Raw genomic sequence first — 12,168 nt, 5'->3', positions numbered from 1 at the left:
TCCTCTCCAGGAAGTCCGCACTCAATGGCACATCTTGTGCTCGTCTTTGCTTTAAAGCTGTTGACGTATTGCAGATATCCTGGGGAAGGAGTGTCGAGGGGTGCTCAAAGCGCTTTATTCCTCCTGAAAAGCAGGCCCAGGGGGATTTGGGTACAGAAACACCTGGCCAGCAACCTCATTACAACAAGGATGCTGAGAAGGGGGATTGAAGGTGACGTTAAAGGGTTTAGACAAATATTTAAAAATGGAATCACATCGTGTTTTTAAAAGCTATACCTAGAAATTCCCACGGTATTAAAAAAAAATCAGAGGGTCTATTTTGCTTTATTCATTGCATTAGCCAAGAATGAATAGGTTACAAGAATGAATAGGTTACAAGAATGTTCCGGAAGGGGGGCATTGATGAATTGAAAACGTCTAAGGGCTGTTTTGTGTTCTTTGCAACAATATCCCATGAGCAGATGTGGAGGGGAACCCTGTCCTTGGGGGGGAGGCTGGGGAGCTCTTCCTTTCCTGGGCATGGGCACCGGCATCTGGTGGTCCACCCTTCCTTGCCCCAGGGGCCGGGGTCTCTGTCTGGACTCAGTGGATACCTTGCTTCGGCCAGTTTAGCTCCTTGGCATACGCCCCTTTGCAGCTTCTGATCTCATAATCGTGCTCCAGACACTTGTTCAGGCCCGGCACCCCAGATCTCCAGCCGATGAAGCCCTGGGTCGTCTTTGGGACTGGAGGGGATGGGAGCACCTGGAATAGAAAGGCAGGGGGTTGAGTCGCCTTGGGCCACAGCAACACGAGGCGTGTCCACGGAGGCAACAGGATCGGTACGCCTGGTGTGGAAAAGACAGAAAGAACCACGGTACTGGCCCCCAAAGAGACACATAGGTCAATGGAACAGAACAGAGAGCCCAGAAATGGACCCGCACTTCTATGGGTACTTAATCCATGACAAAGGAGGCAGAATATACAGTGGGGAAAAGGCAGCCTCCTTGATAAATGGTGCTGGGAAAACGGGACAGCAACGTGCAAAAGAAGCGAACTGGTCTACTTCTCACACCATGCACAAAACTAAACTCAAATGGATTAAAGACTTAAAGGTAGGACCTGAAACCATAAAACTTCTAGAAGAAAACACAGGCAGCACACTCTTTGACATTGGTCTTAGCAATATTTGTTTGGATATGTCTCCTCAGGCAAGGGAAAAATAAACAAATGGGACTACATCAAACGCAAAGGCACCTTCTGCACAGAGAAGGAAAGTACCAACAGAACAAAAAGGCCGCCTACCGAATGGGGGAAGATATTTGCAAACGTATGTGATAAAGGGTTAATATCCAAGATATGCAAAGAACTCATACAACCCGGCATCAAAAAAAACAAACAACCTGATTAAAAAATGGGCAGAGGACCCGAATAGACATTTTTCCAAAGAAGATATACAGGTAGTTAACAGTCACATTAAAAGATGCTCACTGTCACTAATCATCACACCTGTCAGAGTCACCATCGTCAAAAAGACAACAAATGACAAGTGCTGGCAAGGATGTGGAGAAAAGCGACCCTCCTGCACTGTTGGTGGGAATGGAAATTCGTGCAGCCACTGTGGAGAACAGGATGGAGGTTTGTCAAAAAATTAAAAACAGAACTATCATACTCTCCAGGAATTCCACCCCTGGGGACTTACCTGAAGTAAATGAAAACACGAATTTGAAAAGATACGTGCAACTCTATGTTCATTGAACCAGTATTTACAATAGCCAAGATGAGGAAGCAACCGAAGTGCCCATCAACAGATGACTGGATATAGATGTGGTCTCTATATACAATGGAATATTACTCAGCCATAAAAATGAATGAAATCTTCCCCTTTGTGACAACATAGATGGGCACTTAAAAGTGAAATGAGTCAGACAGAGAAAGACAAATACTGCATGATTTTACTTACACGTGGAGTCTAAAAAACAAAACAAATGGACAAAAATAAACAGAAGAGTCATGGAAACAGAGAACAAACAGATGGTTGCCAAAGGGGTGGTGGAGGAGGAGAGGAATGGGTGAGGGAGAGTAAAAGGGACAAACTTGCAGATGCAAAATAAATGAGTCACAGGGATGAAATGTGAAGTGTGGGGAACATAGTCAGTAATTATGCAATAGCTTTGTATGGTGACAGATCGTAACGAGACTTACGGTGATCATTTTGAAATGTTTAGAAATATTGAATCACTGTGTTGTATAATAAGGACGAACAAGTGTTGTGGGTCAATTGGACTTCAAAAACAAAGAAACTCGTAGAAAAAGAGGTCAGATTTGCGGTTACCAGAGGTGGGGGTGGGGGAGGGGGAATTGGATGAAGATGGTCAAAAGGTACAGACTTCCAGTTATAAGACAAACAAGTGCTAGGGATGTAACGTACGACAGGATAAATATTATGAGCACTACTCTACGTTATATATGGAAGCTGTTAAGAGAGTGAATGCTAAGACCTCCCATCACAAGGAGAAAATAATTTTGTTTCTATTTCTGAAATTTGGTATCTATACGAGAAGATGGACGTTCGCAAAACTTATTGCGATAATCATTTCATGGCGTACGTAAGTCAACTCATGACGCTGCACAACTTATACTTGCTTAGTACTGTATGTCAGTTATAGCTTAATAAAACTGGAAGAGAAAATTAGAAAGCAAAGACAGAAAGAAGAGCCAGGGTCCCTAAGTAAGGTGCGCTGAACGTAAGCACGCTCCAATCAGCGGGCCTCGGAGATCACATTTTCCCTGAAAGTAACGATCACCAAACACGTCTCTTTATCTTGTAATGCTTAACACATTTAATTCACGACCCAATGAAATAATTTTTATTTGGTAAAAGAGCGAAAAAGAGAAAAAAGTAAGGTGCAGAAATATCAAATACTACAGTTCACTGGGCCCTTTATAAAATATGTGGCAACATTGTCAGATGGTATCCTGGCAGTTATAGGTTTGATTAGAAGGTTTTATGATACGTGTGTGTACACACACACACACACCCCCAAACCATAGATGCCACAGGAATGAAAAACAATTGAATTTAATTAAAAACCAGAAGGGAAATGGGATTCTATCTGAAATGAAAAAAACCCCACAATTTTGTTTGTCAATTCCTTGAAATTTGGAAAATTTTTGGAAAATGAGGCTCAATGTTTATGCAGGCTTCTGCCTTCCATTTGGTATAATCTTCTGTTCTGCTCTTACGGGGGGATTTGAACCAAGCCAGCAGTGAGGAATATTTGTTCCAGCAGAAGAACCGAGAAGAAGAGGTTTAGTATGCTTGGGGTTACGAGTTCACACTTGGCTCAAAGGATCTTTGAGTGAGGCGGTGGCCGGAGGGGACGGTCCTGGTGGATGAAGCCCCTTAACATATATTCTTGCTGAGGTATTAAAATTAATCTCTTGAGAGGCCCCATGCTGGGAGGGTCATGAACAAATGCCAACGAGGCCAGAATTTCCTCCAGCGAGCCAGTTCTCTACGATGCTGGGACCTCGGGGACACACGGGACCAGCCTTCAAGTCCATCTCCAACTGGTAAGAGAAATGCAGTCAGAACCCACCCTGGGATGCCACACTTCACCCACCAGATGAAGAGATGAAAACACCACCGTGAACGAGCTTATGGGAGAATCTGTTGTTAATTCTCTGTGAAGGGCAATCTTACCGTCATCTACGAAAAATGAAAATGCAAACGCTCTTTGACCTGACAATCCATCCCTAGGCATTTATCCTAAGACATCCTAATACCTGCACACGCACATACCAAGGCCCTGTTTGTCATAGCCAATGCCTGGACACAGCCTACGTGTCCATCCACGGGGACCCGTTCAGCCACAGCCCCTCCGCACCGCGGAAAACTACGCAGCAGTTTGAAAGAATGCGGTCGCTCTCTATATTCTCAGATGGAACGACTCTGAAGACAAACTGCTAAGAGAAAAAAAGATGCATAAAGGATGTAAAATATGGTATAATTTCTGTACTAAGGAAAAAGGGCTAGAACCCTCCACATCCACTTGGATAGGCATATTGCATCAGGGGAAGGGTGCAGAGACGGGGGGCAACAGCTCTCAGGACTCGGGGGACGGAAGGAGGCTTTTCACGGCATTGCCCTTTGGGGTGTAGGATGCCTGTTAAACCATAAATGTATTTTTTTTTTTTTTTTTTTTTTTTGCGGTACGCGGGCCTCTCACTGCTGTGGCCTCTCCCGTTGTGGAGCACAGGCTCCGGACGCGCAGGCTCAGCGGCCATGGCTCACGGGCCCAGCCGCTCCGCGGCACGTGGGATCTTCCCGGACTGGGGCACGAACCCGCATCCCCTGCATCGGCAGGCGGACCCCCAACCACCGCGCCACCAGGGAAGCCCCATAAATGTATTTTTAAGGGTCTGTCCACCTGAAGAGGGGATGGGAAGGAGGAAGACGGGAACCATTTCTTCGGCGAGGAAGGAAGCTCAGAGGGAAACAAGCCAAGTGCCTTTCTCTGCTGGATCATGAGACTGACCCTCCACTCCTTCCCCCGTCCACTGCACCCCGCCCCCCCCCCCCCCCCCCCCCAGGCTCTGACAGGGGTGTGGCTTCCACACCTGGCCTTCTAAGCAGAGGCTCACACAGGGAGAAATCATGTTCCGTTTTGTTCTGGTCCCAGGACAGTTCCTCTCTTCTCCCCCCGCCAGAAGGTTGTGCTGTTCTGATCTCTAGGGGGGAACGCCTTCTTCGAAAAGATGATGATTCTGGTGGCAGCTGCCACCCAGCCTGAGCAGGCACGGGAGCCATTTGTCAGGATGGCAGAGGGAGGGGCCCAGCTTCCCCAGGGGCAAGGCACTTATGGGGACCGCTCGTGGCCAGGAGAGACAGCAGGGTCCCTCGGGGGCCCCTGTGTCCTCTTCCGGGGTGGAGGTGGGGGTAGGGAGGGGGCAGAATTAAAACCCAGCAGCGGAGAAATAGCAGAGCCTCTACTTGCCCCTCTTGCCCTGTCCGCTGGCCAGCCCTAGCGTTCCAGTCGGAGTTTGTGCGGGCAGAGCGGGTTCCCCACGTGTGTGGTTCATTTGAACAACCACTGCATTTCTGGGCACGTCTCCCAATAAACTTACGGACCGGGAGCAAAACACTGTGTCTACAAGGGTGCTCCTTGCAAACTGGGTACAACCTAGACATCCAGAGATAGGGGAAGGGTATACAAATCATGGTCGACCCATACAATGGAGAAAAATGCAGTCATTAACGTAATAATGATTTGGAGTTCTGTAATTAACTGCATGGAAAGATATATAGGGTATATTGTTAAGTGAAAAAAGGTTCCAAAGCAGCCTGTGGAGTTTGATTTTTAAATAAATAAATATATACATATGTATGTGTGTGTATGTGTGTGTCTTTATTGAAGGAGCAGTCAAAAAATAACATTTAAGAGTATGGCTTTGGAATCAGACCCACTTGACCTTGGGAAAGTTATTCAGCCTTTGTCAGCTTCAGTTTCCTCATCTGCCAAATGGGTTTGATGGCAATTATAGCCACTTTCCAGGGATGTTGTGGAAATAAGATAACCATGTAAAGCACTCAGTATGGGGAGCAACTAAAGGACAGTAATAAAATAAGAGCTAGGGCTTCCCTGGTGGCGCAGTGGTTGGGAGTCCTGCCGATGCAGGGGACACGGGTTCGTGCCCCGGTCCGGGAAGATCCCACATGCCGCAGAGCGGCTGGGCCCGTGAGCCATGGCCGCTGAGCCTGCGCGTCCGGAGCCTGTGCTCCGCAACGGGAGAGGCCACAACAGTGAGAGGCCTGCGTACCGCAAAAAAAAAAAAAAAAGAGCGATCTCTTAAAAAGGCAATTCTCAACACGCCGTGGTCCTGCTTCTCATTGCAAATGGGGTTCAAATCCCAACTCCTTCCTCTGTCCTCTGAGGTCCCGCCCGTGTAGGGACCAGTAACCCGCTGTGTCTCCCATGTGTGCGCTTGGAAAGAGCTGGAAACCCGCCTCCCCGCAGGCCAGGCGCCGCTGTGTTCTTACCTGTGCAGGTGGGTGGGCCCACCAGGAGCAACACAGGAGAAACACCATCTCCGGTGGGGTTGATTTCTTACTTAGGAAAGCAAGTACTTAAAAGGACTTTGCGAACCTTGATGTATTTCTCCACTGGGGTCACTGGCCGGATGCGGAAGCGCTCGGGAAGCTCGATTTTGGGCTTTGGGGTGGCAGGCTCTTCTTCACACTCGATCAGCTGAAACACAATCCCCAGGGATGGGGCCCCGCAGGCTGAGACCTTGGAAGCTTCCCCTCACTGCCCCCCCAGGACAAGGCACTTTACAGGTAAGGTGGTGCTCAGATCACAGTTAGAAAGGGGTGGAGTGGGGACTGGCCAACAGGCCAGCTCAGCCCCAGGCCCTTGCAGACTGCCTGGTTACAGCCCGGCTGAGTGATTTGAGAACACATCACAGGTTATGGACTTAGACTAAAGCATGGCAGCAAGGTTCAGGACCAACCTGTAAACTATGAGGAGAGCCTCCATCCCCCCTTTTCATTTTTAAAGCAAATTTGAACCCTTCAAAAACCCAATTTAATTACACATAAGGAATATTAATATAGACTCTTTTATGCATATTATATTAATAAGGACTCATTTTATGCATAAAATTTCAAATTGTGTAACTCTCTAAGTATTAAAAAAACTCATTAAGAATGGCATAATTTCAGCGCTAGTGGGACGGGGTGAATTACAAAGGGGCTTTACGCTGCCTAGAATCACGCACATTTTGAATTATGCGGCATTTGTGCGATTCTGCCTCCCTCCAGAGAAATGTGGTTTCCTCATGTTGTGTCCTGGAGATCACGTGGAAGGTTGCAAACCACTGGCCACAATCCCAGTGAAGCTCACACAAGCATTCTGCGAGCCTGTTGGCGTCTTATAAATCCAAGCCACTATTCTAGACTCAGAGATTTCATTAAAGCGTCTGGATTTCTGGACTCTTTTTTTTTTTTTTTTTTTTGCGGTACGTGGGCCTCTCACTGCTGTGCCCTCTCCCGTTGCGGAGCACAGGCTCCGGACGCACAGGCTCAGCGGCCATGGCTCACGGGCTCAGCCGCTCCGCGGCATGTGGGATCCTCCCGGACTGGGGCACGAACCCGTGTCCCCTGCATCGGCAGGCGGACTCTCAACCACTGCGCCACCGGGGAAGACCTGGACTCTCTTGAACAGTCAGAAAATACAGCCAGTCTGCTTGCCTGGTAGCCCTCAGCTGGGCTGATGGTGGCTGCCTCTGGATGGGGTCAGTGGTCTCTTTGCTGGTGTCCCCATCACTCCCTATTAATTATGCCTGGTCCTTTTCCTCGTTCCTGTTTCCTATCTGGTGTAGGAAATACCAAGAGTATTTTCCTATTAATCATGCTGATATTCACTTGGCCTCTCCTCTCTTTCCATCTGAACATCACAGTCACTCAGTGAGGCAGTGAGGACCGTCACCCCATTTTACAGGTGGGAATTCCAAGGCCAAGTGACCCTGGAATCAGCCAGACCAGCATCTCCCCTTGGTGCCTCTCTTTCTGAACTGTGTAACTTTGCACTTCTTTGAGCTCAAATTCCTCATTTGGAAAATGGACATCAAAGGGCACCCCCCTCCGCACAGGGGTTGTCGTGTGGGTTCAATGAGCTGGTTCAGATGAAGCACCTAGAACGTGCCTGGCACATAGTAAGTACTCAATAAATTTGTGAATGGGAGGAAACTTCAGATGTCAGCCGTCTTCGCCTACAACATGCTCTTTAATTTATTCTTGCAAATTATACACTTCATAACCATTTATTCTTGGAAATGATTGATTCTATAACCTCCAAGCTCATCAAATTTACATTTACCTCCTCGAGGGGGGTCGTTAAAAATCCCCAGTTCGGGGCCCAGTTTTGCCGTGCCTCGTTTTCAGCCTTCAGGCGGTACTTCCTGAAAAAGAAAGCTCTTAAATGCCAGACAACATTGGAAAAGGGTTAAAGAAGCAAACCCTAAGGTGCAATGGGGAGAATTTTACATTCTTCAATGCATCTGGACTGAAGGATGATTCCGTGTCAGGGAGGAAGCAGGAGTCCCTGTCGCTGGGGACTTCCCACTAATGTAAGGAAGACACATGTCTAAGAACCAGAGATGCTGGTTGAGTGGTACATTGGGGAGCAGACAGAACCGGGGCTGACTCTGCCCGAGGGGTCATCTAGGAATGGAATCCTTGTTTTGGGGGCCCCTGGACCTATAGTAATGGGGGAGTGTTAAATCATTATGGAGGTACATATAAAGTTCCTTTGTTTTCAGAGCAAGGACCAGGCCAGAGTGAGCAAGTCCCTGGGATGCAAAATTTAAGGAGGTGCCCACTCTCAGGTTCCTGCAAGCACAGAGCCAGCACCTGCATGACCTTGAGATGGAGTCCCCCCCTTAACTATTGCACTCCAGATGTCTCACTCATCCCACCCTAATCCTGGCCCTGCTTTTGCTCGAATATAATTTATACATAACTACCTAGGAGCTGAACTGAATTGCAGTTGAAGAGCGGGTGTGTTGCATTTTGCAAAAATCTGATTAAACATTTATTCATTTTGATTTTCAAGTTTCTTTTCCTATTTTGGAATCAGTATCTGCACCCCAAGCCCCCTCTGATGTCTCAGCAGCTTCAGAGGCCCCGGCCAAGCTCTTTCCCTGGGCACAGTTTCAGAGGCCCCGGCCAAGCTCTTTCCCTGGGCACTGAGCATCTAGAGCAGAGTCTATTTCCAAGGGAGCTGTAACATGAGACAAAAATATGAGCCATATATGTAATTTAAAATTTTCTAGAGCCACATTTTAAAAAAAGTAAAAATAAACAGGTAAACTTAATTTTGGTATCACTTTTTAGGGGCATGAAGTTTTCGAAATCTAGTATTTTACATTTACAGCTCATCCCAATTTGGAATAATCACGTTTCACGTGTTCAAATTTGGACATGGAACAGAACAGTCTAAGCGCTTCATTGGGCTCTGTTCACAGAGGAGGGGCCATCTGATTTGGGTCTTGAAGGATGAGTAGGAGTTTGTTTGGTGGGGGCAGAGAGAAAAGGGCATTCTAGGCAGAGGGAACAGACCCTGCTAATACCCTGCTAGGTTATATTTCCTATAGTGGGTACTTGGATAAAAATAAAGGTTTAAAGAATAATAATAGCATGTATTTATTGCAAATAATACTGGCTTTCCATTTTCAAAAGTGATATAAAGTTTCCTATAAAAATAAGTTCACTAAGTGAAACAAAGCTAATTTAAAGAAAAATATGAAGTGACTATTACAGGGTTTTCAAGGAAATGGTAAAAGTCATAGAGATGACAATAGGATAACTGAAGTTTAAGAGGTGAGCCATGATGGTTTGTTGTTGCTAATATTTACTTACTTGCATCTAAATTAGTAACTTCCCATACCCGTTAAAACTTCAAAGAGATGGGATACTATTTAGCAATGGGATAGAATGCCAAATAAAAACATCCATTACAGATGTCTGCTGAACATAAATCTTTTAGAAAATGGATCTATTCTTTAAATTAAAACTTCTTGTTCAAAAACCAGGACAAGCAAGAGAGAATGTGAAGTGCTCTCATTCGAACTGAACAAACATTAAGATTTTTTAAACATTTGGTAAATATTAAAAGTAAGCACACATCAGTCGTATCTCAGCAAGCAAAGCTTTGCAGCGGGCTGTAAAGGCAGATGCAAAATCTTTCACGCCTTTGTGGTGTGCCTAAGACAAGAGAAAGAAAGGCTCTTTCGTCCCTTTCCGCAAGGCCCCCGACCACCTCCAGGGCACGCTCTTCGCGCCCAGAGGTCGATCACCTCCAGGACTTGGTGGGGAAACTGAGGCCGCCAGGTTGAACACTTCAGGTGGGAACGGCCCAGCCCACTGGGTTACCGGTTCCCGGGCGTTACCAGATCTCGTCCTGGGCCACGAGGTTCATGCGCTCGGCCGCGGCCCTGCTGATGGGCTTCTGCGCCATGGGGCCTGGGGTCTTGGAGGGCCCGGCACCCTCGGTCATTGGGCTCAGCGTCTCACGTCGCCTAGGAGACGGGTTGCCGAGCAACGCAGCACGCGGAGGCGGAGGCGGCGCAGCACCTGGCGAGGTTGTGGCCGCCTGGCTCCGCGGCTTCCGTGCGCCCACTGCCAGTCTCAGTCCGCAGCTGCGCTCTTCGCCCGCCTCCCTGCCCACCTGCCGGCTCGCGGGTGCAGCAGCCCTTCTCTGCGGAAAACCTTGGGGAAACCTCAAGACCTTACATTCCCTCCTCCCTTTGAAATTTAGACCTGCAAGTATACAGGCCAAGTGGACCAACCCTAAGCGTACCGAGCTTAGTGGATTCCGTCACAGAGACCCCTGTAGCCACCGCCTGGGTTACGAAATAGGTCACTCGACGCCCCGCCCCCAGCCGCCGTCGACTTTTCTCGGCAGAGATTTGCTTCATCACAATTTGAACTTTGTGTAAAGTGGAATCATCCTGGCGTCGTTTTTGCCTGGCTTCCTTGGTCCAGTGTTACGTCTGAGAGGTTCATCCGTGTCGCTGCGAGTAGCCGGGGTGTGTTCACTTCGAGGTGGGCGTCACTGGGGCCGAGTTTTGGGGCCTCCATGAAAGTGCTGCTGTGAGTTTCAGCGCACATGGCTTTTGGAGAACATATGCATGCATTTCTTTGGCATCCACTCTTTATAACCATCTCCAAATGCAATTCAAAGGTGATATTGCCTCCAGACCCTACACCCCACACTCTTGTCTTTCATGCCCATCAACACCAATCCCCCATCATTGGGATGCTCAATGGGTATTTGTTGACTGACTCAGCGACGACCCCCCCCCCCCGACTTCCATCACACCACATTGTCATAGGCCTGGGACTGGAAAATGTGTCTAAGAAAAAGAATGTGCATCCTCTCCGTAGGGCAGGGGAAGGTTCTACATGAGAGCCACGAGACGCACAGGCGTGCAGAGCCTCACGGCACCGAGAGAAGGAGGCAGCAAGCTTCCGCTGACCTACAGGTCATCTCTGGATGATCAGCAAGACCCTCGGAGAGGACGTGGGTGCTTTCATCTCCTCACTGGGTATCGGCTATTCTCCCCGGTGGGCCTCCCTGACTCCCTATTCCTGACCTCCTCCCTTACCCACAGATTTGTGCTTTTATGGGGATGTTTTGAGGATGTGTTTTCCCCTTTGATGACGTTCCCCACACCCTAGGTGTGTGATGCTCTTCCTGGCTGCTGGAAATGCTGGGTGGAGGCCCAGGGTCGGGGTGGTCCCTACTGCTGCCTCAGATGAAATAGTGAGGGGGCAGGCAGGGGCCGGAATCAGAGCTGCGGGGATTCATCAGGGTGGTGCGTAGCACGCTGTGGCCAGGGCTGAGCAAGCCAGCCCGCCAGGCTGGGTCTCCAGCTGGGCCTGGGATTTTCTTCCTGGCCCTTTCTCTGAGGTTGCCATTCCTACAACAGGAGGGAAGGTATCCTGGGAAGGATCGTGAACAGTAGATGGCTAGGAAGAGAAGAGGACCCATTATCACGTAGCGGCGCAAAGTCTGCTTCTCTCTTGGGAAGCTTCTAAGATGATTCTGTTAAAATGATGAACTAAGAACAAATTCGTTTACTGAAAGTCTGTATGCCAGACGCCAAGGGTTCATTCATTCTACAAATGTTTGCTGAGCACCTCCTGTGTGCCTGGGGATCCAGGAGGGAACGCGACCGGCAAAGTCATTGCCCTCCTGGGGCTGACTTGTCTGGAGGGAAGACACAGAATGAAGCAAGTGAAGACAGATAAACAAATGCACCATAACCCCAGGGAGAGACGCATGCTGTCAAGGAAGTTACATCAGGGAAGCAGGCTGGAGGTGCTAGAGTCGAGTGAAGGGGTACGGAAGGGACGATCCTAAGTGGGTGGCCAGGAAAGGCCTCTCTGAGGAGGGGACGCCTGAGCACAGAGCTAGAGAGGGAGGGACCCATGCAAAGACGTCAGAAGAGTTTTCCATGGAGGAGGGAAGTGCAGGGCAAAGGTCCTGAGGTAGAACAAGCCCGGGCTGTCTGAAGACCAATAAGGAGGCCAGTATAGCTGGAGAGCTCCCTGCAAAGTGTGGCTGGGTGCAGAAATGAGAAAGCAAGCAGAACTTCTCCCAGGAGTTCAGTTAAGCAGGGACA

At 48.5% G+C, this 12,168-nt stretch overlaps 1 protein-coding gene across 1 annotated transcript; it reads right to left on the bottom strand.

Moving 5' to 3' along the window:
• Window positions 1-317: 317 nt before the first annotated feature.
• On the bottom strand, window positions 318-10,046 carry CIMIP1 (ciliary microtubule inner protein 1). Its single transcript, XM_065893510.1, has 4 exons — window positions 9,931-10,046; window positions 7,860-7,941; window positions 6,129-6,230; window positions 318-744 (listed from the first exon to the last, which is right to left on the bottom strand). Exons 1-4 carry the CDS (start codon window positions 10,035-10,037, stop codon window positions 583-585), a joined length of 453 nt encoding a protein of 150 aa, XP_065749582.1. The 5' UTR covers window positions 10,038-10,046; the 3' UTR covers window positions 318-582.
• Window positions 10,047-12,168: the final 2,122 nt, after the last annotated feature.

Source organism: Phocoena phocoena, chromosome 15 (assembly GCF_963924675.1).
Source record: "Phocoena phocoena chromosome 15, mPhoPho1.1, whole genome shotgun sequence".
Lineage (NCBI taxonomy): Eukaryota > Metazoa > Chordata > Mammalia > Artiodactyla > Phocoenidae > Phocoena > Phocoena phocoena.
This window is presented reverse-complemented; position numbering and strand designations above follow the sequence as displayed.